Below are 27,720 nucleotides of genomic sequence, written 5' to 3'. Positions count from 1 at the left end.
ATTTACTGTGAGTTAACAGCCGTCGCTAACCCGAAAAGACATTTCACAGCACTTGTTGGCGTTCATTACCAGAATGCGAACCGCCGCTTGTTCTCTCTTGCCGTTTGCAAGTAATTACGAGACGCGTTACGTACCGTTATCGGGGTTGATGGGGGAGCCATCCTCCATTCAAGCAGTGGACGCAGGCGCGCTAACACCATCCTGTTTCGCTTACAATGAGAACTCCGAACAGCCCGTTTCATGGTCGACACGCATCGTATTGCCTCGGTGTCGTTCCAACTTGACGGTTATTCGTGTCTTTTAATTTTTCTGCTATCCTTTCTTCCTCATTTTGTCGCTGTTATGCAGGTGAGTTCTGACACATTTCCCTTATATTTGCTGCCCTTATGTCACTGCTACTCACCCGCTGCGGTAGCTTGGTGACTGTTGCGTTGCGCTGCTATCTCGATGTCGCCAGTGCGTGCCCGGCTGCGGCTGCCGCATTTAGGTGGAGGCGAGACGCAAGAGCGGTCGTCTACTTGGATTTGCATGCACGTTAATTAACTTCAGGTAGTCGAAATTAATCCGGAGGATCCCCACTACGGCGTACCTCATAGTCATCATCTTGGCTTTGACACGTACACCCCAGAACTTAATTAATTGCTTCTTCTCCGACGACATTGCTCATCGAATCTATCTGATGAGAGTGACAGTATTAATTTCCCTGTAGTGATTGTTGATCTATAATTGTCTCATTTATTCATAATCTCACGCATCATTGAGAATATTTGTATATCATGATTGGCGTTGACCTTATGACAGTAGCCTATCAGCTGTAACGCCAGTTTTCAGAGCAATTTACTTAGGTGTAAATAAGTGAATAAATTGTAAGGCACATTCCTTTGCGACAGCAGCCTTTTCTGAATATATCGGGCGTTCTTGCGAAGACTGCCGAAAATTCCTGAAAATAGAGTGGTCAAGATCAAAATGTAATTTTTTTAGAAACCGTATTATCGGGAACGACGGGGTGAAAGAAATCACGTGAGCAAGAAACGCCAGCTCTTGACATCATCTAACGTCACCTGGTCTGCGCCACGAAAGCCGAACCATCTTCCCACTTGCTGATTACGGCTCGTATCGCGTCTTCTTTCAAACGTCATCGATGCGCCAAAACGAAACTTCGTGCACTAGCTGTTGGTAATGCTTGTCTAGAGTATTACTTGACGGTGCGTGGTATTGGGGCTCCCTCTTTTATTGCGATAGCAATTATATGGACACTCCAGGGGCATTTCTGCCGTCGGCGTCGCCGTGAGGTTCCGTGCAAAGTTCAAGGGCGATAAAGCCGTCGCTTCGCACCGTGTGCTGCATGTTCGAGTGAAAGCAGGTGAGGGCGAGCCAGCAAACATGGTTCAATCTCGCGTGCGCGAATGAGGAATACGGCCCGGACGTGTGCCCTCTCCTGTCGCGGTGGCGCGCGAGGCAGGGGGGTCAGGCGAGGGAGGAGGGATGTTCTTCTGCGGTGGCTGCTAGAGTGCCTCGATGTCCTCCTCGCCCGCCGCTCCGTACAGAGTGGAGACAACCGCGGCGTCTACTGCGGCGTTGGCCACGTGAATCGCGGACGCCGTAGTAGACGCCTTTGGCGGATGGCGTAGCGACGCATTGCCGGTGCAGAGTGCGCGCATTGCCGGTAGCTTCGTATGCCCTGTGCTTTCGACATTTCGTTTGCGTTGAAGCGAGAGATGCACGAAGGTCCATTCGCTTGCTGCTGCCGCGATTACTCACTCCAGGATTTTGACAGCGAATTTCCGAGCTCATAGAGGGAGGTGTTTTCATGTTTACCTGTGCCTACATGACACCATGCTGGTTAATTTAGTTAAAATACGTTAGCGGGCTAATTGGCTTGAATCTATAATAGAATGCATAAGCGCGACTGGACAAGGACGTAGAAAGGAGCAGACACACAAAGACAGCGCTGTCTGTGTGTGTGAGTTTCTTCCTACGCGCTCGTTGTCACGCTTACGCATTCTGTCATTGTTAATTTAGTTAGTAAGCGAATGTTTACAAACTTATACCGCCGCTAAAACTACTATCCTGACTTCGTACAGTTCTGACGTATAGGCTACTTTAACAGCGTCTAAAACCACGGTAGATGCTCATGACTACGCATTATTTTGATAATTGTGTTCGGCTAATATCAAGTCCAATGTTAATTTTTCCAGCGTGGGCTGCTTTTATCCATCAGTGCTTCGACAGCATATGTACAAATTATTACGAGTAAACCTTGCCGTTGTGTAGGGTTTTCCCTCACACCAGAACACGCAGTTGATTTCAGACCGACCTTCTACCGAAGCTTGGCTAGCTGTCTAGTCTCTTACGTTTTGCAAGTGCCCTTATTCATTAGTGTACAACATTGTGCAAACACTCCACATAACTATATAGCACTGTACAGGAACTGAACAAAGTATGTACAGGCTTCAGCGCCAGCTGAACGCACATTAGACCACCTTGCTTGTACAGAGAAGCTGATCCAACGCAACAATCAAGCATAAAGAGGTTTCTGCATGCTTCTTGACCTGACAATACGAAAGCCTAAAAAATGCAGTAAAAAAAATGAAAGCGGAGGCTTGCTGCAATGAGGAAAAAAATAAAAGAGCTCCATGTACAATAGAAACCCGCTTTCACAGCTAGACTTTACAAAGCCACGTGACGGTAAATGTGCTTCTCGATGTAGAGTATAGGTGGTCCTGCAGTCTGTCGAAATGTCGATTTCTATTGGGCGAACGGGCGTAACTCAGAACGACTTGAAAAGCGCTCTTCCTCCGTGGAGCCTCGGTTCGGTGATGCTGGTGCAGGGCGGTGTGGACGGACGGACAGACGGATGGACGCCCCCTGAAAATTACGAAAGTTATGAAAATAAACAGCAGATTGAAACGCCCTCTGAAATGAGGTTCTTGCTGTTCTAAGGACTTAGTGCACGTGCGTGAACATCGTTAACAGATTCGTCCATGACGTAAATTTGCTCTCTTTGATCCCTTACATGTTCTAAAAATTGAATGGACGAATGAATGAAATATGACACCCACGAAGAGGTGTTCTTATAGGAGTGATGCTCGAACTACTCTTACGTATATTCCTTTTCTCGACTTTCTCATGTTTGCCGTTTAAGTTTCGTAATTTGCTTTCAAGCGAGTGCGCGAAGAGGCCTTGCTACAAATTATGTACTTTTAAAGTGTCCGCAGGGTAACACGAGGGTCGCATACAGTTTTCTTTTTCCGATTACCTTGTTACGTCTTCCACTTTTGGAGGTCCGTAGCGTCCACAGATCGCACTGAAGGCGTACGGCTTCGTTTGAGGCGTCAATTATGCAGAGGAGCGGTAGTGAGAGAGGCAACTGTACAGCAGCAGTGTCGCACACGAGGCGGCTCGTCGTGATTAACGAAAAGAAAAAAAAACGCGTGTGCAAAGAGGCTTTCGTGTTCGCGGGTGAACTGAGCGTTGGCTCCCAAGTATGAAGGGCTCTTCATTTGAAAGAAAAACGCGTGCGTTCAGGAAATTGAGGATGAGGCAAAGGGGCTGGGGAGGCCATGGCTCTGTAGAGAGACCGTTACTTGCAAGGTCCCTACTATGTTGCTTTTGTTTGGTTCAAACTTTCTCTGAGATACTCTTAAAGGAGTCGACATGCGGGGGTTCTGTCTTGCCGTTCAAAAGCTGGTTTGCGTACTCTTAATTCTTATATTCTTAAGGAGTAATTGTAGGTACTCTTTGTTGAAGCTGAAACAGGAAAAACAAGTACCTGGGGCTTAGGTTTTTATGACTGCAGTCTGCCATTCGTAATGCTATAGGAACAATACTATTATTCAAATTATTTTTGTCCAACATAACGCACTTCGCTTATCTCTGCTCTTGTCTCTTCAATAGAACGCTCGATATTTCTTTTCTTTCTTTTCGTGGTTTATACGCGTGTGTTTACACTGGTGCTATTTATTGTACACTTCTTAATTAAAGATTACATTACACTCACACTTGTGCAATGTAGGAAATGAAACCGGCTATAGTGACTATGCCTACAGCTATTTATTTAGGACTTGAAGACATTTTTATAAGATATGGCGAGCTGTCCTTGATAAAGCACTGTTTTATTAAATTTCAGGGGCCTAATCAGGGGTCTCATCAAGGGCCTCCTTTCTCCTTATTGCGCGTATTTTTTTTTCGTGCTCGTATCTATTCTCAGGGCGGTACAGATGTTCGCAGTAGAAGTGCGATAGTAATCAATCAGCACTGGAGGTAGTCGCTTTGCTATTATTTCTCTGTAAGCTTCCGCTTAAGCAGCAATAATTTAGAGCATTCGCGCGCCGATAACTGCTTAGCCAGGGAAATTTGGTACTGAATGCAGCTCGCGCCTGGATCAGCCAAAAAATACTCGGAAATGGTACCACAATACTTTGTTTGCACATCGACAAGCTCAAACGTTCGCTTTACCTTCCTCTAACTAGTCGCTACCACGGTAGTGGCGGCTTATCGGACCGTGCGTAAAGCAGTAGTTGAAATGCGATGCAAGCAGGCTCGGCCAACTAAAGCACATCGCGTTATCTTCCCTAATATAGGATGTTTTTTTTTAGCTGCACCATATTTTTAAAAATTGCCTGTGGTAGCTATAGCACAGTGCTAACCCTTGAGCTAAATTACACGACGAGGCGACCATTACTTCTACGAGAAATCAAAATACCTAGCTGAATAATTAACATAATTATACTAATCATATCTTATCTAATTATTTTACGGCACAATTGTAGCTAGTGAGTTTGCAAGGCATTGTTATCACTTGGAAAGAATACTGAGTACAGCACCGGTTTCGAGACCGCCGCCGCCGCCGCCGCCGCCGCCGTCGTCGTCGTCATCATCATCATCATCATCATCATCATCATCATCATCATCATCATCATCATCATCATCATCATCATCATCATCATCATCACCACCACCATCATCATCATCATCATCATCACCACCACCACCACCACCACCACCACCACCACCACCACCATCATCATCATCACCACCGCCACCACCACCATAATTATCATCATCAGCCTATATTTATTTTTATGTCCACTGCAGGACGAAGGCCTCCCCCAACGACCTCCGATTACCTCTGTCTTGCGCTAGCCGATTCCAATTTGCGCCGGCAAAATTTCCAAGTTCATAACCACACTTAATTTTCGGGCGTCTGCGACGGCGTTTCCCTTCCCTTGGTACTCATTTTCTATACCTAATGGTCCACCGGTTATCTACCTTACGCATTACATGGCCTGCCAATTCCATTTCTTTCTCTTAATGTCAACTAGAATATCGGCTATTCCCGTTTGCTCTCGTATCCACGCCGCTCCCTTCCTGTCTCTTAACCTCGCTCCTAACATTTCTCGTTCCATCGCCCTTTGCGTGGTCCTTAACTTGTTTTCGAGCTTCTTTGTTAGCTTCCAAGTTTCTGCGAGTTTTCAGCCGAGTTTCGAGATATGTACCGTCAAACTTGCGGTAAAAATACACTGGTATTCCACTTACCTTTTTAAGAAAATGCTGTTTATTGCATTGAATCACAACGGTAACTGGAACACCAATGCATTTCCTCGGACACTTCGGAAGTTATATAAAAAGTAGCGTAGTCGTGAGCATTCCTTCCACGCAGATTCACCTTGCAAAGTCACCGGCTACAATTCGTAATGCGAAATATGTGCCGTAAAATAATTAAACATAATTAATGTAATTATGTTAATTATTCAATTACTCATTTTGATTTCTTGTAGAAGTAATGGCCGCCTCATCGAGTAATATAGCTCAAGCGACAGAATCGGGCTATTCCGCCATACGCAATTAAAAAGAAAAAGGTGTTACAACTAAAAAAGAAAGCACTTCGTATTTCTAACAGTGGCGAAAATAAGACGAAAGTCAACCGTGGATATCGCGACTTTCCTATCATGCATCCTGCTAGAGGCGGTCTGTCGGTGCGTTTAGCCACGGGGCTGTTGTTGCGTCAAAGGTCACGCAAACATGCAGTTTGAGCCATGCGCGGAATCGCCAGAAGATAACGGCATTCCCATAGGTAGCTTTCTTTTTCCTCCGGCTGCTTCTTTCTATTTTCTTCGCCTTCGTGTGCGCGCAGCCTCCCGAAAGTGGTACAGCTTGTGTAGTCTCGGGGTGTCTGCCCTTGAGGCTGACAGTGGGCCTTGCTAAGAGCGAAGCTTCCCGCAGCGCCGTCGGTTGAACCCAGCGGTTGAACCGCGCTTCTATTACGGCTTCTCTCCCTCTCTATCTCTTTATTTCTTCGGATGGTGCCATAGGCCCCATTGCGTGCACTAGACCGTCTTTTGTTTCTTTTACTCGCGGTCGGTGGGAAGAAAAGACGTTGGCCCGGGTCGTGGTTTGCGCCCGCAGCCCGCGCATAACAAGCCGCCCTTCGCTGGCTTTTCCTTTTTCTCATTCTTCTGTCTCTTTGTATATTTTCGCTCTCTTTTCGCTTTGATCCTTCTCAAAGTCCCTTTCGCGCATTTCGGCGACGTCTTTCCGAAGGAGTGAACCGGTGCCTGGAGCAGCCGTACGCCGCTATTTAGCGGGCCTCGATGCAGGCCTGCAGACTCAACCTTAACGAATGGCGGCACACTGCATGAACGCTCTGGACGCTCTGGACGCTCAAATTCATCCCATGTTGTCGAATTTCGGCGTATTTGAATTCTAATTCAAACAGAGAGCTCGTATCCACCCTGTGCATCAATGAGACACTGGAAGACATCCAATTAGGCAACATAACAGCATCAATTAGCTCCTGACCATACTTCGCATACGCGAGCTACCACTAAATTGCCGTAGCCTGTATGGGCGCCAACGTGAGAAAATCCAACCTCAGCAGCCTAGTTTGTCGAAACTGCCCCGCGGTGTGTGATATAACTGCGCACACTTATCAGCTATTGCGTTATCATTGCATGCTATGCTTTCTCGTGTCTTCCTCTTATGTGCATCGCATGCGTTACAGCTTGAACGCCTTCATTTACTTAGCGTTTGCGTGCACGGGAACGTTTGGTTTTCACTGCAGTTTGAAAACAGCGCGGCGGACACTTTTAGGCCACGCGCAGACTGGAATGTCTAAATACCTCCAACGGGTTGTTTCTGCATGGATAAGGGAAGTTCCGAGACTGACCCTGGTTGTGGCAGTTGCCCGCAGCGGATTTGTTGCGATTGTCGTTTCAGCATGGCCTGACACCATGAGAGGCGTTTTTTTCGAGAGGCGTTGTGTGTCGTTGTCGATACTCTTCGACAGTCATTTTTTTTTCACTCATCGTGGATATGTTCGCACGTTGCTAGCGTTTTGGTGTGGCATGATTGCTAAAGTAATTAAAGCAACGTCGTTTGAAATCGAGGTATCATCGTGATTTACTTGTCACGTGTGGCTTCATGACTTCATCATCACCTCGTATCAAAGCTAAACACTACGTGCCTCAACGGATTTAATTTGATGTCATGGTTTTGTGGCCGGCTGGCTCTGAAAGAATGTGTCCACACGATTAAGCGCAGAAGACGAACGAAGCAACGGCACGTTACGCAGGTTTCTGCGACCTCTCGCCTCCTTTCACGCACGCAGCTGACATGAGGCGAGGTGGCACGCGATGCGCCCTGTGCACAGATTTGAGGTGTGCGACATTTGAGGTCACACGAGTCTCAGCTAGCCTATGAGGCGGTCTCGACGGTCACGTTACGTCACGGTTTGGTGTGCTCCTTCGACAGTCGAAGCCGAAACTGATCGCACAAGGAGCACAACGTTTGTACTCCATGCCTTTGTTCTGCACGCCACGTTCAACAGTGTTACATTTTGCATATTAAATACTCACCGAAAAAGGAATAGGGGAACTGCGAAAGCAAGAGAAATTTTCTTTTCCACGACCCTCGCACGTCTCGAATTACCGACTTTTGGGAGGTAACATCGACTTGCAAGAACGGCGTTGCTTCTTCGCATCCACAGCTCGGCCAATTAGTGCAGCTTCAGCGGCTTCAGCAGAGAGCGCTATTTTCTCGGAGGCCGTTCCCATGGCAACTTGTTGCCGCCTCGCCCTTCCTTCGCCGCGCTCCAACGATGGCGTCAAGGTTCGGTGCATCTCACTTTATTTTAGCTTTATTTGCTCTATATTTTATCATCTGCGGCCCCCCTCCCCCTTTTTTTCTTCTTTTGCCTTAATACGGGTCTTACTCCTCTATAGATGCTATTGGCCTTACCCGACCTCTGACGTTCGATGAAAGACGAGGCTCTATATCTGGACACGCGGGATCGCCCGAAGGAAGCATTGGCAGATTGCTGCTGCCTCCGGCCACTGTAATAAGAAAGAGGCTATACCCACGTTTCCCTCCGTACTTTCGGGAACGCGCTTGATTTGTGGCTACGCTGCCGAATGTATGAGGCTCCAACGTCGCCGCCATCTATACCGCTGCGCCGTCGCTTCGACTGCCGTGATGTGGTTCTCGAAATACCGCCGTTGCCCCATGAAATCAGTCGTGGAGATTATACCGTAACCTTCTATTTAACCACTACGAGGTTCATGAAGAAGGCGTTGACCAAAGCCTTCGATAATGAACAGGGATGCGGTGCAGACAGGCTGCGGTGTGTGCCACGGTGCTTTTCTTTCATTTTTTTTTTAGCCCTAATGCGTGCTATGCCTGGCGACCTCGACTCTTAGGGGAGAACATCTCATTTGTATTCGTGCACTCATCGCAGCTGAAATTTCGCAAAATAGCCTCCAGAGCTAACCCTTCCAAATCGCATGTCTTCGCAACGCGGCACATGTACCCCTTCGCAGTATACGAAATGAGGATGTCATACCTGATTGGGTACACTAATGAGGTGTTTTGATATTTATGAACCACACCGTGCTTTGGTTACGGGAGCGAGTCGTACACTTGGATAGAATGTATTACAAACGAACGAACGAACAAAATCCCACGGTACACTGGTTATAGCTACCTTTTTATCCTGTGGATTTGCATGCGATTCTTCCTTTTTCTTCGTCGCTTACTTAACGGCCATGTTCACGGTTGCGTGGCATTTGCCACGTCGGGGATGTTCCGCTCATGACAATTTGCCACTTGGAAGTGTGCAACTCTACGTAAACGTAACGTTACTACATGAAATTCATTCCGGCGCCATCTCTTGAATATACTGAAGACCGATGGGCGTAAACAAACAAACAAACAAACAAACAAACAAACAAACAAACAAACAAACAAACGAACAAACGAACAAACAAACAAACAAACAAACAAACAAACAAACAAACAAACAAACAAACAAACAAACAAACAAACAAACAAACAAACAAACAAACAAACAAACAAACAAACAAACAAACAAACAAACAAACAAACAAACAAACAAACAAACAAACAAACAAACAAACAAACAAACAAACAAACAAACAAACAAACAAACAAACAAACAAACAAACAAACAAACAAACAAACAAACAAACAAACAAACAAACACAGGAAGATAACACGAGCTCACTTGTTGTCTGCTCCGCACTGACATTTTTTATCTTCTGTTTCACGTTTCCGTGTAATTGTAGCTCTACATTTTATCATTCATCTGTGGAACGCGAAGTAAAGCAACTGGATAGGAAACCTTGAGAAACTGGAGCGGACAAAATGTTGGGAGATGGGAAATTAACTTTTTTTAGTAGGACTTGTTGCAGGCTTATTTCGCACGAGGTCGCAAGCTCAATTCCCGGCCACATCGACCCCATTACAGCGGGGCTCAATACAACGAAAACGGTCGCGTACGTTAGAGTTAGGGGCCCGTTAAAGGACCCCAGGTGGTCCAAACCATAATCCGCAGCCATTCACAACGATGCCCTACGTGACACACTGCGCATCTCGCGCAACTAAGGCACTTTTGAACTTCCTCAGAAACACTGGCCTCCTTCAGAAACATTTGTCATTTGGTTGTTGTGGTGTGTTTTGTGTATCTTGTGCATCTGGTCGACTATACTGTGCCCATCCTGTCATTTCTCGTCATACCCATCTAAAATAGCATGCTACGCAAGCCGCCAGGCAGACCTCTCCAGGATTCATTAAAGAGCCTACCTCTCTCTTTCTCTAAACCTCACAATGTAACCCACCTCCCTCGGCAATCTGGCGCGCTTCTCACGAATTACAGAACTACTTGGCTACATTTGCAAAAGAGACCTCTCTGCTCATACATTCCTTCTATATCCTTCCGTTCCCTTCACTCTCGATACTTAGTTCTTTCATCGTCGTTCACCGAAGCGGGTGTAGGGAGGAGAGCCAGTGTCCCGCACCATTCGATCAAGGCGATTCCACATTGAGCCGCGTATTGACAGCGCGAGCAAGGGGGCGAAGGAGCAGGTTATCACTTATACAACAGCGTTTCACCTGGGTCGCCCCGCAGCGACAATACCGCCTGTAGTGGGTGAGGAGGAAAGCAAAACGGCCGGCAAAACAAGGTTGGCGCGCATCGGGCCCGATCGATGGACGCTGTCGCATTCATCGGGCCGGAGGCCTCTAGCGCGGAGAAATACATTTCGCTGTCGCTCTTCCCCGCTGGGCACCGCGGTGCCGCAGAGAAGCGGGACACTGCGAAAATGGCGCAATAATATTGCAGCAGGGACTGAGCTATGTGGGGGTTCATGTTGGGGGATCTGATCGCAGGTTTATCGAAAAGAAAAAAAAAAGCCAAGACACTGAAGTGTCGTGCCCATGGTGCGGTTGCCCTCTAGCTGTGTGCACCGCGCATACCGTGTTCATACATTTGAATGCGGCGAGTCCCGGGCGCGTTCTGTTCCCGTTTTGTTTATTTTTAGCATATATTTTTTTTTTGGTCGGCGACACTCTAGCGCTCTCGTGTTTTACTTCCATCCCCATACCCACGAGCGGATCTGCCATTTAAGTTCTTCTGAGTTGCTATACTAGGAGCCTTCGGGTAACGCCCTTTCTCGATCGATGTCGATTTATAAAACCGTGCGTGGTTTGTATTTCTTTGGAAATGTTTGCCGCGGGAACAAACTTTGTTGCAAGCAGAGCAGCGTGGGACATCACTGTGGCGTGCCTTGCGGTCACGATGTTCTCTTGAGCCATCCATTTCGGGCGTTTGAGAGTTTACACGAGCTTTTTTATACGTGTTGGGCTATTACACGGAAGCGAAGATTCAGCGGACCGACTCTAGCATAGAGTTTCCTGATAAAATTACCAGGTGAAACTTTGGCTCTGTGGCTGTTCAGCCAGCATAAATGTTCATGATTGTAAGTAACAAGAAATGCATGCATATTCTGAGATTTTACATGCAAAATCACGATCTGATTGGGACACGCCGTAGTGGGGGACTGCGGACTAATTTGGACCACTTTGACGTGCAGGTAAGTTTAACTACACTACCGTTTATTTTTTTTTGCAGTTCGTCCCTATAGAAATGCGGCCGCCGCAGTCGGGATCGAACCCTTGACCTTGTTCTCAGCAGCGCTACGCCGTAATCTGCAAGCTACCGCGATGGATAAATGATGTTGTTTTGGTACATGGAATTGTCTCGTCTTCGGGTTTCTGGCTTGAAACGTTATTGCAGTTTTAGGTACTGTCATTTACCCGCCTAAACTTCCGAGCAATAATTAATTCAATTTTCTGCGCCCATCATTGCAAACTGTTGAATTTATAATTTATAACGCAACGTATGTTGTTGAAAGAGTAGAAAATGAACAGTTCGCGGAGTGAGAAAACTGATTGAACCCTGACGGGTGAAGTTTAGGCAAATCCGTGTACTGGCCATGTTTCTAACGCTGGATCAACTGCCGAACTTGCGGCTCCCGTGGACACTAGCGCCGGAATTGCCTCTTTTTATTTTTTGATTTTTTAGGGAACACCGCTGGATCAGGAACTGCTTTCGAGAGCCTGGTCAAGGCGCGCCATATTTTCGACCATGGCCGCACATTTGTTTTATTCCGCTACCATAGAAATCCGGACAACACGTCGTGGAATTGGAACGTGTGCCCTGCCCCTGGCAACGCCAGATCTTCATGCGTGATTAAGTGCCAGGTTTTCTCTCGCCGCGGCATAGACGGATATACTCTGAGCATCTGACTACTGAGTCTAGTCCTTGCACTATCATATCGCTGGCTGGGCTAACAGACACGTGTACTCTGCAAATAATTTATAAACCGGGCTAAGATTACGTTTAGCTTGTACTTACACACTTAATTGTGTTTTTCTCTGCGTTTACGGCCATCAGTGTTCCTGCCGTTCCTTAGTACAGTTTCCACCCGCTGATCAGTGCCACGTTTTTTCTGTCGCTACCCTTTCCCTAAACCATATAATGGTGGGAGATAAGAAAGAAAGAAAGAAAGAAAGAAAGAAAGAAAGAAAGGAAAAAAAAGAAAAAAACTAAATGGTCCAGCTACGTCCGAGGATGTCGCTATATTGTGAGAAGCTTTCGCCCCTATGTTGTTTTTCTCTTTATGCGTACTGTGCGTGAATCGTTGCCCACAGTATAACTGCTTTCCCGTTGCTTAAATATACGCATTTTAAGGCGCCGGTATTTACGCCCTCCTGGCGTCGCTCCGAGTTATGGGCGCAGATGCCACGACATCGATGCGACCCAGCGGGATCGGAGCCGAAGCTGCGATGGTTCTGTTGCGGCAGCAGCTTCTGAGGACTTTTGTTGGTGTCGTCCTGGGGACGGCCTGCGCAATCCATTTGTCAGGCTCTGCCTGTGCCACATCGAAATGGCGGGGGACGCTGTTTTCCTGGCATCGCTTGCGAAGCCCGTTAGGAAGCTCTATTGGTTGATGGCGTTCTTCATTTTTTTCTTGTTTATTCTGGTGGATTCGTGGTCCCAAGTTCGCTAAAGTAACTGTTGGCCTTCTGAATGTTGTGGTGTTTTGTTTACGTGTATGCCGCCACGTGACGGTATATGGAGTGATGTTTGCTAGGCCATCTGTTTTTGGCCACCCGAAGTGAATGTTGAAGTCTACTCCGTTTCATACATAGCGTGTAACGCTGTGGAGGCTAGCAAGGCTTGTTGCAGTAGCCGAGTTCGCACCAAGGAGTGTGTCGCTGTTTTTACCAGCAGTTATGCGAATTGCTGTTTATTTTGGCTCAGTAATAAATGAAACAAACGTTTTCAAACCTAAGAAAGAACAAACTGAGTTTACGGCTGTTAGCACGTTGTTTTTAAACCATTCTGCTTTTCGTTATTTTCTATTTCGGGGTTTTCACTTGCAGCCCGTCGAGGAAGCTTCACGCGCAGGCTCGCAGTGGGCTTGGTCTAATATGAGCGACCACGAAACCTGACCACGAAACGCGCGATGTTATATAAATTGATTAGCGAATTTCTGGTTTAGCTTGCACGACCTTCTCAAGCTGCTAACGTCGATGCTCAAAGGCGACGAATTCCCGGTTTCGAGCTCCATTTTTCGGCATCATGTGTGCTACGTTGTTTTACTTGATGCTGTTCAGGCACGTACTCCACCGTAGAAAACAAACGGTAACTGCACCGTCCGGCAATGCGCAGGCACATTAAAAACCTGCTTTTAGGGGGGAGGGGGGAATTGGGGAGGCGTGTTGTGTTGCACTTGTGCGCGTGTTTACCTGCTTCGCAGCATAGTGCGCTAATAATCCTCAACCTTCGCATTGTGCACACAAAAGGATCGCATGGTACGGGCTATGTTGTGCCACCAACCTTTTTTGATGCGCCTGTTTGGTGCACCTGTTTTGACGACACAGGACGAAAGAAGATCTTTTATCCTTCTACAGCGAAAGCTGTATATGACTAACTTTCCGTAGTTTTGTAGCGCGTCCGGGCAACAGAAACTGACTTAGCGAGTTCTAACAAACATATACGGGTTGTTGGATGCGGACGCTTTTCCTGGCATCACTCAATTTCCCCGACCACATCAAATCGCCGTCGCATTCCAATTATGGTGCGCAGGGGTGCGTCCACCACGTTGCCGGGCCCGTCAGATAGGTTGGCGAACCCCACCTCATGCGGCGCACGTCGAGCTAATGCTCCCCCCCCCCCCCCTCCTGCTTGGCTCTTCCCGAAAGTGCAGCGGGAGGCTGGCACGGTTCCAGTTGGTTGATCTTGGTCCCGAGCAAAGCTGTTTTGCAGCTCTGAAAGGTTGTTCGAGTACAACCCGTCTCCTCCAGCTGAGCGCTTGCAGGCAAGGAGGCAGTGCCGGTGGCAAGCCACACATCGGACAGTGCAGCCCTTGGAGCGACCCCATGGGTCGAATGTGACGGCACTTGCACGGGCGCCTACTATTGGAGGAAGATGACGACACCTGAGCTGGCTCGACGATTGGCCGAAAATGACGTGACCGCGAGTGACCGAAGGGGTTAAAAGCGAGAGACAGGGAGAAGAGACATTCCTGCATTCATTCTTTCATTCGGTCTTCTTGCCACGGGCCGCAGCGTCCGATTTGCTGCCGGCCGTCGATGACTTTATGACTGTTCATTACTTTGTGTTATTACTGTAAATAATGTAAATAAAGCTTCAGTTCTCAAAATCCTCCTCAACGTCGGCCAACTCGCGCACTCAACGGCAAGATGTAATAGGGTGCAGTGCGGCGGCGTAGATGTCAGAAAGCGGAACAGACTAGAACGCTCTCCGTGAACAATGGCGTCACGTCAAGGTCACCGCAGTATACAAGTAGGAGAGGTATCGGTGTTAAAAACAGCTGCGTTATCGATGAGGCGGACACGTATAGTTCGTACACCCGAAGAACAATGTGCGCAGAAGGCGCGCGAGAGAACAGCAATGAAAGTCTAAACGTCGCCGGCGCGAAACGACTACCGACGAAGAACGTTCCCGCGGTCCTGAACTAAAACGACGATGGCGAGCCCGGACGCCTCCGATCGAGCAACGACGCCACACTCGCTAACGCAAAAAATGACAACCATTCCACTCTGTGAAGATGGAATGGCAGCGAAAGCACTTTGCTTTTCGTTTGAGGGCTTTGACTGTCGTCAGCTTTCGCTGCCATTCCATCTTCACAGAGGGGAATGGTCATCTTTTTTCTGGTCGGGGAGCAATTATGCGTGGATAAGCGTCTGTACGTCTTGGCTATGCTCTCTTCGTGACTGCGGTCTAGACCAGAGATGAGAGGTATAGATCCCTACTTAGGGAAGTGCTATACGTTAAGGCCGTATCAATTTAAGTGCTGTCTGTATGCGAAGGGTAATTCAGCGCAATGAGAGTGTCCTCAAATATTATGATATTGTAACGGGCATTTCAGACTACCGTTTAAGTTTGCGAATCACACAGCCAAATGGTGACTCCACTTTCACGGTGCGTATTTCGCTTTTTTCTTTTTTGTGACGTGCGCTACCGAACTCGCGCAGTGTTTGATCGATCACGACAGTAACGCCAGTTGCTCCATCCTCACCGTGCGGCTCGCGCCGAGAACAATGTTCCGATGTTTGTCGGCGGCGGGCTCCGTTCACTACAAGCGGGCCGACAAACAGCTCGCTGCGACGCGGCTATCTATATGCTGCTATATATACTGCCGCTTTCGATCGATCAATTTCCTGCTCCCGGTGGCTCGCATTCATCGGGCCTCGATGTAATCACGTGAAGCGAGAGAATGGCCTGGCGGCGCGTTATCTCGGTTTCGGCCCCGTCGAGGAACAGTCGCGCGAGCGCGCATTCACTGGGGCTCTGCTACACTCACGCGTCCGCACGCGCCTTGCAGCGACCAGCAGCTCCCCGCCGCCGCATTCGCCAACGTCGACGCTGCCGCGGGCGCTTGTGCGAGCGTGCGCTTTGTTTCATCCACGAACGGTGTCGGCGTGCAAGCGGCTGGCCGCTGTAACGGTGGTGCGCGCTGGTACAAGCTGGGCACCGGTGCGGAGTGATTCATTGCTCGCCGCAGGCAGCGCGTGTGGCGGACAGGGCGTCTTTGATCTCTCTCTCTCTCTCTCTCTCTCTCTCTCTCTCTCTCTCTCTCTCTCTCTCTCTCTCCTTGCACCGTTGTGCCTTCAAGACACACGTGTGTGGCGGCGGGACAACAATGACCGCCCGAGGCACCAGAAGGCACCCCGTTGTCGGTGGCACCGCGCGTGCGACGGCGAGCGAATCTCGAGGCTGCTTTGTGCGCGAGGTCTCTGAGGGTTCCCTGTGCTTGCTTTGACGGTGGCGCCATTATTCCGTGCGGCCGCCGTCCAGCTCGCTTCCCCTTTGGCGTCATCTTTATTGCGCGGTTGTTAAGGAGATAAAAATATCCGAAGGTGGTGATTATTTGGCAGCGCTAATTAGTAAACAAACGATAATCTCGTCGTGGTACGCCTCTATAGCAGCATTTCTTGGAATGCGGCAGTGGTAAATAGCGTCGTATTCCTAACACAGTGCATCCTTGTATTCGTCACTGTGTTCTCTAGGAAAGCTGTAGCTCACTAGTTCGACCAGACGTGGATATATCGAGTACACTGACTTGTCGCATAGAGGGAGAGAAAAGCGCTACGGAAAGCGTCACGGATAGGTTATGGCATACTGCTTCAGATCACGAATTCGTGCTCGAGTGGTGAGTCACGCACGCCGTGGCTGCATACACGCATGGTGGGGTGCAAATACCATTCCTGAACTCCTGATTCAGTTGCCCGTTAAAGGAAGCCCGGTGGCCAGAAGAGTCCGGAGATTGTCATTATTACGGCGTCTCTGATAACCTCGAGTTACTCTTCAACGTTATTCGGCGTCTCTGATAACCTCAAGATTTACTCTTCAACGTTATTCGGCGTCTCTCATAACCTCAAGAGTTACTCTTCAACGTTACTCACCTTCAATCGAATCAACAAACCCACGATTGACGGAGAGGTGCGAATAGCACCGAGGGAAGAAATGGAAAAATGGTGCTTCGTAATTTGGGCGTCTCCCTGCTGTTTCCTTCTGGTGCATGACTGCACTTTGTGGACCAATTTCGTAAATGTAATCCAGCGAGCAACGAAAGCTCGTACAGATGTACGGCTCCTTGAAGAGCAGCGGCAAGCCGAGAAATTCGAGCTTTCGTATTTTTGTTTTCTCCCTCTATTACACACTTTCGTCCCTTATTTTGCTGCGCCACGCGCTACTTGTCAAAATGATCCTGGCGTACGTAGCCCCGCAACGCACCGACAAGACCATGCTATCGATGGAGCGCCACCTTGTAATCCGATTTCGGTTCCCTCGCCAGGTCTTGTGTACAGCGTCACCTCTCCGGGAACCAAACGTGGACAGCCTTGCCGCGCCACTTATTGTTCTGCAGCGAGACACCACAACCATCGCCACCGTTCGTTGCACCGTGCTTGTATGTCCCCAGTGGGATCGCGGTGGGCGTGATCCGATTTGGGGACGGCGCGGTTCCGCGGGTTGGGTTGTTTGTGCCCCAGGCTCCCCCTCGACCCTGTGTCCGAACCCGTCGATGAAGCTGCCATGGAGACGCAGCGACGTTGCCATAGTGCCTAAGCTGTCTGATTCGGAGGCATTCGGGGCACATCGCAACAATGCCATGTCATTTCCTCTCCGTTCAAGCATCTCCGTTTCGGGGACGCGATCCCCGAAAGGCGTTAGCCGTGCGTCCGGAGCGTTTCCATTTTATCTTTGGGCAGTGCGCGCCATGTAACGCTTGTTCAGTTTCTCCTGATGGCGCTGGCATTTTTGGCGTTCTTTTCTTTTATACGTTTATTTCACTTAAGATTCGCAAGAAAGAAACACGAGGACATTGCTTTGGCGTTACCCTGTGGTTACATAAAGAAATTGGCAGTTTTGTCCAAAGACGAAGCATTGAAAGCGGTAGCAAGGTTTAGCTCCAGGTACTCGCGCGGTGTTCTAATAATACGCGAAGGCGACGTGGCGCGTCGCAGCAAGCGAGAAAACTGCCGCTGCGCATAAAAAAAAAGAAAAAAAAACAGCGGCCTGGCAAACGTCAAGCTTTTCGGTGGGTGGTTTATAGTGTGTGTTTGGCAGCAAATTCCGCTCTTTACTCGCAGTAGGTGCTGAGCCTGGTATTCGCATTGACACGCTTGACGCGCTTTCGGCATTCCTGCGCGATATGAGCCGTTTACGAGCCCTCACCTAGTGATATCATGTTTGATACGAAAAGCTGCGCTTTTGTTTGGCGCGTGGCTTAGCCTATGCTGAAGCACTTGGACCCGAGACTTCGTGAATTTGGTCACGTGTTGTCATGTTGTTATTCAAATGCAGAAAGTAGGTTCACTTGTCCCGCAAGGAGTGTGGTCGTTCCGGACCGGCAGCGCATGCTTGATGTCTTCGCTACGCTGTGACACTACTTACTCGTTCGTAAAAAAAGGTGAAGTGGCCCATGACAATATGACTTTATCGCATGTGCCCCCCCCCCTCCCCCCCCCCCATAAAACTCGCCTCACGTGCTAATCAGAACATGCTAGGTTAGCAATAATAAAGTTGATAAGAGAGGGAGAGCTAGAGAGAGCAAAACAAATTCCTTAATGCCATATTACGCGGTATAGTTAAGTCGTCAATAGCTGTTTGCGCAATGCTGGAATCGCAGTAAGTATAGCGTTTTTTTCTTTTATCCTCCCGGCGCCTTGTTCCAGACGGCACATATACTGCTGGCAAACTGAAATATTGAAGCAGGAAGGACGATACTGTTCACGCTATAGAATGCGAATGTTTTAGCAAATGTTGCTTACCCTAGCCTCACCAAAACCCTACTGGTATATTCAGGGTATAGTCGCGTGGGGCGAAATGATTAAGCGTATGCGAATAATGAGTCGGTAAGGTTCCTTCTGTGTAATTTGCACAGCGTTCGAACCTTGAGGCGGGCTCATCTTTCATGAAATATGACGTGCGTCCTATCATGCCGCGCTGTTAAAGGGAAACTGAGTATGAACTTAAGTGTTTAAAGTAAGTTTTCAAGATTTACGCGTCAAACCCACACTGTAATTACGAAGCACGCTGTAGTGGGCGACTCTGGATTAATTTCGACCAGACGGGGTTTACCTTACGGGCCCCCGATGCACGGGTTCACGGGCGTTTTTGCATTTAGCCCCTGTCGAAATTCGTCCCCCGTGGCCGGGATTTGAACCCGCGTCCTCGCGCTGAGCAGCGCAACGCCAAGGCCACAAGCACGGCGGATAATATTAAGAGGAAGCTTTATCCGGGGCCGCAACTCCGACGTGGCCTATTTAAGTACGCAGAAAAAAGTACGCAGTAAAACGCAGAAAAGCTTTTCTGGGATAACCTCCGGACCGATTTTAATTAATTTTGTTGCATTTGAGAGAGACAGTTAAACTATAGTGACTGTAGGAACTTGGTTAAAACACGTTAGCAGGCTAGTTGGTTAGAATCCATGATAGAGTGTATAAGCGCGACTGAACGAGGACGTAGCAAGAAACAGATGCACAGAGACAGCGCTTTTTTTGTATCTGTTTCTTGCTACGTCCTCGTTCAGTCGCGCTTATACACTCTATCATGGACTGTAGGAAGCGGAATTTCGATTTAGGTACTGAATTTCGTTATAAGAATTTTCAAAAATACGAAAGTTCGGAAAAAAATAGAAGCACGAAGTTTACAAATTAATGGCTCTGATGAAGAAGAGACATCGCTGTTCTGTAAACGGCATCCATTAGACCATTCAAAGCGGACAAATTTTGTATGTCAATTTATATCTTACGTGAATTTGTTACGTTGTGTGCAAGGGTTCTGCAAAAGTTGTCTTTCCATATTACTAAAGCTTTTCAGATTCATGTGCAACATATGAATTTTGTCCGCTTTAGATGTACTATGAGATGTAATTCACAGAATTGGGATATCATTTTTCATTGCTTAGTTAGACTTCTAAACTTGATAGTTTCGTTTTCTGAAGATGAGTGATCTTCGCCTACTTTTAATAAGTAATTGACGACCTACATCAAAAATTCCGAACGAACAGTCACTAGAGTTTAAGTTTTTCTTTTAAATGCGACACATCTCTTCAAATTTGGTGCAGTGGTTGCCGAGGAAAACGAATTCTCGTTGTACATGTATTTATACATAGGAGCACCGGAGCTAAAGCTTCCTCTTAAGGGGAACTAGTTTGGTAGCTGCTTCTTCTGAAATACTATATAGGCAAGTCCTACCGTAGGCGTTATATGCTTTGTAGATTGGAGAAGGTTCGATCACGGTAAACTCGGGGCAACGCCAGCGTGACTTTTCCGCACAAGCTCCCTGTGATGTCGTGGATTTAAGCAGAATCTGCTTGGGGCAGCGTTTACGAATAGAGAAAGGTTTCATTGGGCAAGATAGCAGGCAAACACTTTATGAACTGGCAGAAGTTTTCTGTTTTACCCCTGCACAAAAATGACTGTTATACGTGGCAAGACCTTGAAGTTTAGAAAATATTCATTACGGTGGCTCTCTGGTTATGGCGCTTTGCAGCTGCTGAGTGCGAACTCGAGGGTTTGATCCCCGCCCGCATTTCGATGGAGGTGAAATGCAACAACGCTCGTGTATATATACTTAGATATATGTGCGCAATAAATAACTACAGTTAGTAGAAATTAAATTCCGAGCCCTTTACTGTGCCGCCTCTCGTAGGCACATTGTTGCTTTGGGAAGAGTTTCCAACTAGTGGACGTGCCCATTTGGTCTGGTGCTGAAGTGCTGATTGGCTGGGGGTGCCTCTCTCCTTCTGACGCGTACCCCAGCCCAGCCAATCAGCACTTCAGCGGCAGAGAAAATGTACACGTCCGCTAGGTGAACATTTAACAGAATGCCCCCTGGTGGGCCACAAGGAAAACACGTATTGCTTGCGCATGCAAAGAATAGACGCCGCGAACATGCACAGCGAGCACCGCGGCGTCGAGGAAGAAGCGGAAAAGGCACGAACGCGGCGATTCTCTTCTCCACCTCCAGGCGTCTTCCTCCTCCGGCGATCGCTTCCCTCGCGGCTTCAAACATAATCTCGCCGATTTCACAGACGGGCTATCTACGCTTACGCGTAAACATATTGGGCACCCTCGCCCGAATGGCTAAGCATTGAAAGCTATAGCAAGGGCTGAAGTTCCTCAGACGGTATTCTTTAGAGTACGTGCGACATGTTGCCGGCGCGACAGCGCGCAAGGCAACTTCTGTTGCGCTACAGAAACAGTCCCCTGGCAACAAAGGGCTTCCCACTATGCTAGCCGTGCGCAGGCTTGATGAGGCGCTCCGCCACCGGCTTTGGAGGCCTCGATGGTGCACGAGGTGAGACAAAAAAAAAAAATATGATTCGCACGCACTGTAGGAATCGATGTAAACGAAGCTTTGTATGCTGTTTGGATTGGTTGACGATAATTAGCGGTGATGTTGGCGGCTGATGTGTAATTTTTTCGGCGTTTAGTCCAATATGGAGAGTGATGGGCTGCTCTGGGTAGTCCACAGAACACACAGGGGGACGTGTTTGCTTGGAGTTGTTGTGCGTCGTTGTTCGTAATCTCTGATAGGGTTCATCATTATCATTGCCTCAGATAGCACATCCTATCGTGGCAGAAGTGTTAAGCTTCAGTTGAATTAAGGGGCTGTACGTCGTTCAGTTAACTATTATAATTGGATGTATACATCGTATACATACATTCGCGGTCTGCACCACGTTTCGCTGCTTAGAGAAGACCTTCCTCTTCAGCGTGACGCTTCTTTCCGGCCTGGGCGTCCTCGACGCTGAGTGCATGCTTTGGAGACATTTCGCTGGCGCGTGCTTACGTGCTCCTTCTGTATGCGTGGCCACCACGCTGTTGAGACGCCAGCTCCAAGCGCTCTCTTCGGGCTACGGACGATTGTAATGCTTACAGTATCGCAACCCAGCACGCAACCCCCAAAGCCCAGCACCTGTATTTTTGTCCTGCATCTGCACAGGGATGCGAGCACAGCACTCGTTCATACACACAAATTGTGAAACGCTGCCGCAGCGGCGCCAGCCGGGATGGATGGATGGATGTTATGAGCGTCCTCTTTGGAACGGGGCGGTGGGTTGCGCCACCAAGGTATTGCTAAGCCGGGATGCACGGAGGCGAGCGCCACCTGGTGTTTTTGTAAGAAACGCAGCGGCGCGCGCGCTAGCAAGGCCACAGCAGCAGCAGCAGTCGGGAGAAGAGGCAAGGAAAGTTTCGCTGTGTGTAACTTCAGGGTTTTGCATAGCTTGATGTGCACTGTCCGTTCCGCTCAGACAATCTGTACGCACAGCGGTGTGCCGTGCACACAGCCGCACCGCAGGGACGCCAGTGTTCGTGCGCGTACCGCGTATACCAGCAGCGGAAGGCAGAGCGATATATCCAATGCCCCGATGTATGCAGAGCCGATTGAGCGGAATATGCGGGTGCGCCCACTTGGCTTCGTCGTTTTCTTTTCCTTTTTTTTTTCAGGCAAACGCAGTGCGCGTCTCCCGCGTCTCTGGAGACCTTCTATAGCGTGCTCGTAACCCTCCATGCGCGAGCAGCGCTATACCGTCGATACCGCGACAGCACGGCCGCTGCGCCGGAGGCGTGACACGGGAATCGTAGTGGGAAGCCGTCCTTCTGCTGCGATGCTTGACTGCGTTGCTATAGACGACGATCAATTCAAAGGGGATGGAGACGAGGCGGGGTAAATGTTCGCCCGCGAAAATCTTATATCTTCGCGTTCAAAGCGAACGAAACCGCTGCGATTGCGCGAAGCACGTGGGGGGGGGGGGGGGAGGCTTTGCGAAATTTCGTTTGATGAATACAGCGCTTTCATGCGCGCGTTGCTTGGATTCCATCTTCCGGGTGAACGAGTGATTGGATCACCATAAAACTTGCTTGAGTGCAAGGCCGAATCTTCGTAAGGCTTCTGCAGGGCTGGATACCTGTATTTGTGTTTCGCTGGCGGTGTCGTACGGCTATTGAGCGCAGCACGAGGTAGCGAGGCAGATTCCGGACAGAAGCGACCGCTTCCTTGCGAGCACCGAACGAAAAAAAAAACATTTTGGCCCTTGTGTTACAAGAACTCCCAGTGGATAAGGTTAACACAGTGCCCTCCATTACGATAAGCCAACATCAGTTCAATTTATAAAGGTGGGTATAGGCAGTCTGTGCTCAGCAGCACATTTCGTCGGTGTTATATGGCCGCCGGCCTATCGCCATGTGGCATTTAGAACGGCCGCGCTAGTGATACTCTATCTATTTAGGACAAAAGAGACTTTTTATGGACGTAACCTTATTTGTGAGCAATAACTTCCGTTTTCACCATTTTCAGTCTGCATCGATTGGCGTGATCACGCTCGGGGAACAGTTGGAAATACTCGATGCACTTTCGAAAAACTGTTGGGGAATGCGTCGTAACAGCAGAACTTTATGAGATATTTAAAGCAGGGCCTACTGCAGTACGTTCATGCTATCCTGAATGTAAAAGGACTGCGCTCCTCTTGCTATGTTGCTTTCCTTTCTTGAAAGCGCTGGCATTAATAATACCCCTCCATAACAGAAAATTGGATCGGTTGCAAGCTTGACACTTTTCTTCACGTTTTCAACTGGCCCAACTTCCTGTTAAACTACGTGATGGGGTTCCGAGAACAATTTTAGTTCAAACAAACAAACAAACAAACAAACAAACAAACAAACAAACAAACAAACAAACAAACAAACAAACAAACAAACAAACAAACAAACAAACAAACAAACAAACAAACAAACAAACAAACAAACAAACAAACAAACAAACAAATAAATAAATAAATAAATAAATAAATAAATAAATAAATAAATAAATAAATAAATAAATAAATAAATGTAGCAGTTCAATAATTCACGTGTTCTCGCGTATCCAGTGCATCCACCTATTGTAACGAGGGTTTTATTCTCAGCGTTGAGCAGGCTAGTAACGGTCATAGTCAGTCGTCTGCCAGCGCTAACAGCTCGTGCTCCACACTCGTTCAGCGGATTCAACGGACGTGACAGTCCTCCTGACGTGCAACTTCTTATTCTTCAATTCAATTGATTAAATAGTTCATAATTGTTCATTCGTAGGCCTGAACACGAGTTCGCTGGAATATATTTGTGTGGGGGGACAATTTATGACTCAGCTCCAGAAATGAGGGATCGTGATAGAGCAGTCATTAGAAAGGTTGCAACGTTCTTTTCAGTGAGATGCTTCGAGAGAGTTCTTGTCGGCGACAGGCGCGCTAGGCAGCTCAACGTTTTACGCAGAGGACGTATATATGTAGCGTCCAACGGAAATGCGTCCTACTTGGTCGCCAGTATTACGCGTCGCTGCGCCGGGGTCACCGTGTGCGCTCTGCTTTAACTCGCAGGTGCTACCGCGCTTCGCCGTTCCACTGAAATCATGCGTGCCTTCTGCGCCGCTGAGCGTAACTGACGGGCCGCCGGTTTCCACCCTCCCGGTTCTATTTCGACCTGCCGCATCGTTCTGGTTCACGCTTAGTTCCGATACTACTACGCTCTCTGAGCAAACACAGTGTCCGCGATAGACTCAGCGTTACGGTCCATCCGATTGGTCTCCGCGGCTTGCCGAAGGGCAGCAGACATTTTTTCAATGGCTGAGAAGCAGCGCTTCTTCACATTGCACTTGTGCCAGGTGTTTGGATCGCACCGCTGGCGCGAGTTGTTGTGGTCGCACCGCTGGTGCGATCGGTTGGGAGACTCGGCGCTGACGCCCGTGGTTGTACCTGGGTCGCAAGCCCCAAGGGTAGCGTTGGCCTGGCGGCCTGGGGTACAACTGGAAGCATCCGAAGGTCCCGGCAAAGCATGAGTCGACTGGTAACAACAAAACAACTTGTTTATTTTAACATCGCAAAGAGTTGGTGGTCAGGTTGACCGAAGTAGAGAGACGGGAGTGCACTTTACTCAACAGAAGAAATCGGAGCCCTCCTTTTTGGCGTCCGGGGCAGCTGTTTTTATACTCTCGCAGTTGAGGGCAAGAAGGAACCCCTCAATAGACGAGCACGTGATTGTACAATGGGATAAGGTGACGCATACTGTCGTAGCGCCGTTGGTCGGGCACAAAGACTGGGAGGAGAAGGTAACCTCTACTCTCGTAGCGCCTCTGGTCGGGCACAATGACTGGGAGGAGAAGGTAACTTCTACTCTCGTAGCGCCTCTGGTCGGACACAATGACTGGGAGGAGAAGGTAACTTCTACTCTCGTAGCGCCTCTGGTCGGGCACAATGGCTGGGAGGAGAAGGTGACTTCTATTCTCGTAGCGCCTCCAGTCGGGCACAATGGCACATACACTCACACACGCACATGAAGACACGTGGCATCGGAACATGCCTGGACGCGCTTGGCGGGGAGCGTAGCGGCGACGCCGAACGGGCCAAAATGTCTGCCGCTTTGTTGCAGTCGCGCCGGCTAAACCGCGCGTCGTAGGCGAAACGTAACACAGGCTAATGGCGGCTCCTGTGATAGTTAAGAGAAAGGCTTTGCTTATGGTCTATTCGTTCAAATACACGTGGAACGCGAGAACCACCGAAACGCTCTTAGCCGCAAAATTAATTTTTGTAAAATTTCTTAACCTGAGGAACAATTGCCGCCCACTTTGTTTGGCATAGGAGAACGCCATAAGAGCACTCGTTTCGGCCTACGCGAAAAAAGAAATCTTGTATTAAAAAACAAAAACAAAATTCGTTCTACTTCGGAGTTTGAAACCGAAACGACTTTCTTTCCGAAGCAGTCACTCTATGTGTGAGCTAAACGGGATACTCGCAGACGGCAGCTTCGTGCCGTATCAACCGACATCTCGAAAGTCGGGAACACCGAACAATTAACTAGTAGACTATATTCTCCAAAAATCGACAAGGTGTAGGAAATTCCAGTGGAAGAAAAAGCACCATCGTCCTTACTGTAAAAAAGAATACTACAGAGAGACCTATTTTACTGGCCAATTTTCAACTGCGAAATAAACCTTCCGTTGGTGATGTTGTTCCATTTGATGGTTTCTGATAATTTGTCCGTTTTCCTATCGAGTGCAATTGTCCTGGATTTCAGTTTATGCTATTCTGTCATTATTATTTTTTTATGAGTACGCTGGCAACTTGTCTATATTTTCGGGAACATCGCTCTTCTGTGTAGCTATATTCTTGCTTACTTAACACTTTGTTTCTCAACGGCAACAACTGTTCCCGTCACTGTACATGTGTTGTGATATTGCATGCATTGCGGACGTCCTGAAAAAAAAAAAGAGTAATTTCAACGTCAACGCACGCGACAGTTTACGGTATTAACACTAGCGTTGTCCGGCAACATGCAATAAAAAAAAATGGGAGTCAAAATTTGTGTTCCTACTGGTATTATCGATAGGAACAAATGGTTAATGGATGCTCGTGAAGATCAAATGGATGCTCTACTTGTCATCAAGGGGCAGTCGACTGCTCTACAGTAAAGTGACGCAACTGTTGAGTTTCCTCTTACTGCTTGTCGTGTCGGCACAACGCAACGTCTCATGTGCTGCAGCCAACTTTGCATGTGATCACATACGCGGCGCGAAGGAATGCATTTACCGTTTCGTCCTTTCCTTTATTAGTCGAGCTAAGCATTTATGCCACCGCGCATGCGCGTTTTGTTTTGTTCACGTCGTAGGTGTTTCGACAGCGAGGTGGCCTCATTGAGCCACCGGCAAATGGGAACGGCAGTAAAGCGGAGGTTAACTCGGTAAGCAGCTGTTTTATCTTTGGTGCCTGCAAAACAAGCGGTGCTTCATAACGCTCTCGTCTTGCTAATTTTGTTTTCGCATTTTTGTTGCCGCGCAAAACGGCTTAAAACGGAAGCGTTATGATCTCGCTTTGGTGTACCCCTGGCCCAAATGCGTGACATTATATATATATATATATATATATATATATATATATATATATATATATATATATATATATATATATTATATCCTACTTTCTAGCGAGCGCGACCGACTTTCATGCAAAGGGTTGCACGAGGTCGTGCGCAGTTGTGCGCGAATGCGTTGTAAGCGTTCGAAGTGTTTGCGGCGGTGTTCGGTTCTTTGCGGGAGAAAGTTCGGTATAGTGTCAGCTTTTCGTAATGTTTCTATTAATACGCCTTCGACGACGGCGCTAAACTGTTTGAAATAAAGAAAATGAAATGTTATGGTGGCTTTCGTTAGTCCATTGTCGAATGAGATAGTTTGTCTTCTATATAAAGATTTGGAAGACGCTTAAGCTTCGCCTTTAAGAGTGAAACGCGCTCGCATTCAAATATCCCTGACTGCTTCTCACGCTTCCCGGCAACTGCAGCTTATGTAACCGTTATGTTTACCGGGAAACGCTGGCGGCGAACGCTACGCACGAAGGCGATCTTTCTGGTAGAAATGCGGTTTCTTGCTTGAGCCGATCCCCTGTTACTGTTTCGTACTTTTATTATTTCAATCTGAGAAGATCTAGTATAAAAGGTATGTGCTGTCGGTGTTTTTTTTTCATGACATCTGTTTGTAGGCTGTCATTCTGAGAATTCCGTGGAATAACTTTGTAAGGAATGAAAGACAAGGTATGAGCAACTTTGGTGATAAAAGAGTGGTTGGGCTCTTGCTTCGAAATTATTTTGTCGAAAAGATGGTCGACGCTGGACGCCGGATTCTTTTGCGCCACAGGGCCCTTAACGCTGTCGCGATAAAACTGCAGGGAGTCTGTATGTACACTTTTTCTTCTGTGGTGCGAATTTTTGTGCATATCATTTTAGTATCGCAAGTACTCATAGTCGCACTGACATGTGGCATGGAGTATGAGCTTTCGTTCTGTCCCCGCCTGTAGCTTC

The 27,720-nt window shown here is 48.1% G+C and overlaps 1 protein-coding gene across 3 annotated transcripts in view; it reads left to right on the top strand.

Moving 5' to 3' along the window:
• LOC142579251 (putative polypeptide N-acetylgalactosaminyltransferase 10) overlaps positions 1-27,720 on the top strand; it is a 174,141-nt gene that overhangs the window by 55,038 nt on the left and 91,383 nt on the right. For 2 of the 3 annotated variants that reach the window (XM_075689272.1, XM_075689273.1), the window contains exon 3: positions 26,536-26,607. The exons of the other annotated variant lie outside the window; for it this stretch is intronic. In XM_075689272.1, the coding sequence (XP_075545387.1) occupies positions 26,536-26,607 (72 nt within the window). The remainder of the gene's footprint in view (positions 1-26,535; positions 26,608-27,720) is intronic. 3 annotated transcript variants of the gene reach the window in all.

The sequence above is a fragment of the Dermacentor variabilis genome, chromosome 4 (genome assembly GCF_050947875.1).
Source record: "Dermacentor variabilis isolate Ectoservices chromosome 4, ASM5094787v1, whole genome shotgun sequence".
NCBI lineage: Eukaryota > Metazoa > Arthropoda > Arachnida > Ixodida > Ixodidae > Dermacentor > Dermacentor variabilis.
The sequence above is the reverse complement of the archived record's forward strand: the minus strand, read 5'-3'. Positions and strand labels throughout refer to the sequence as shown.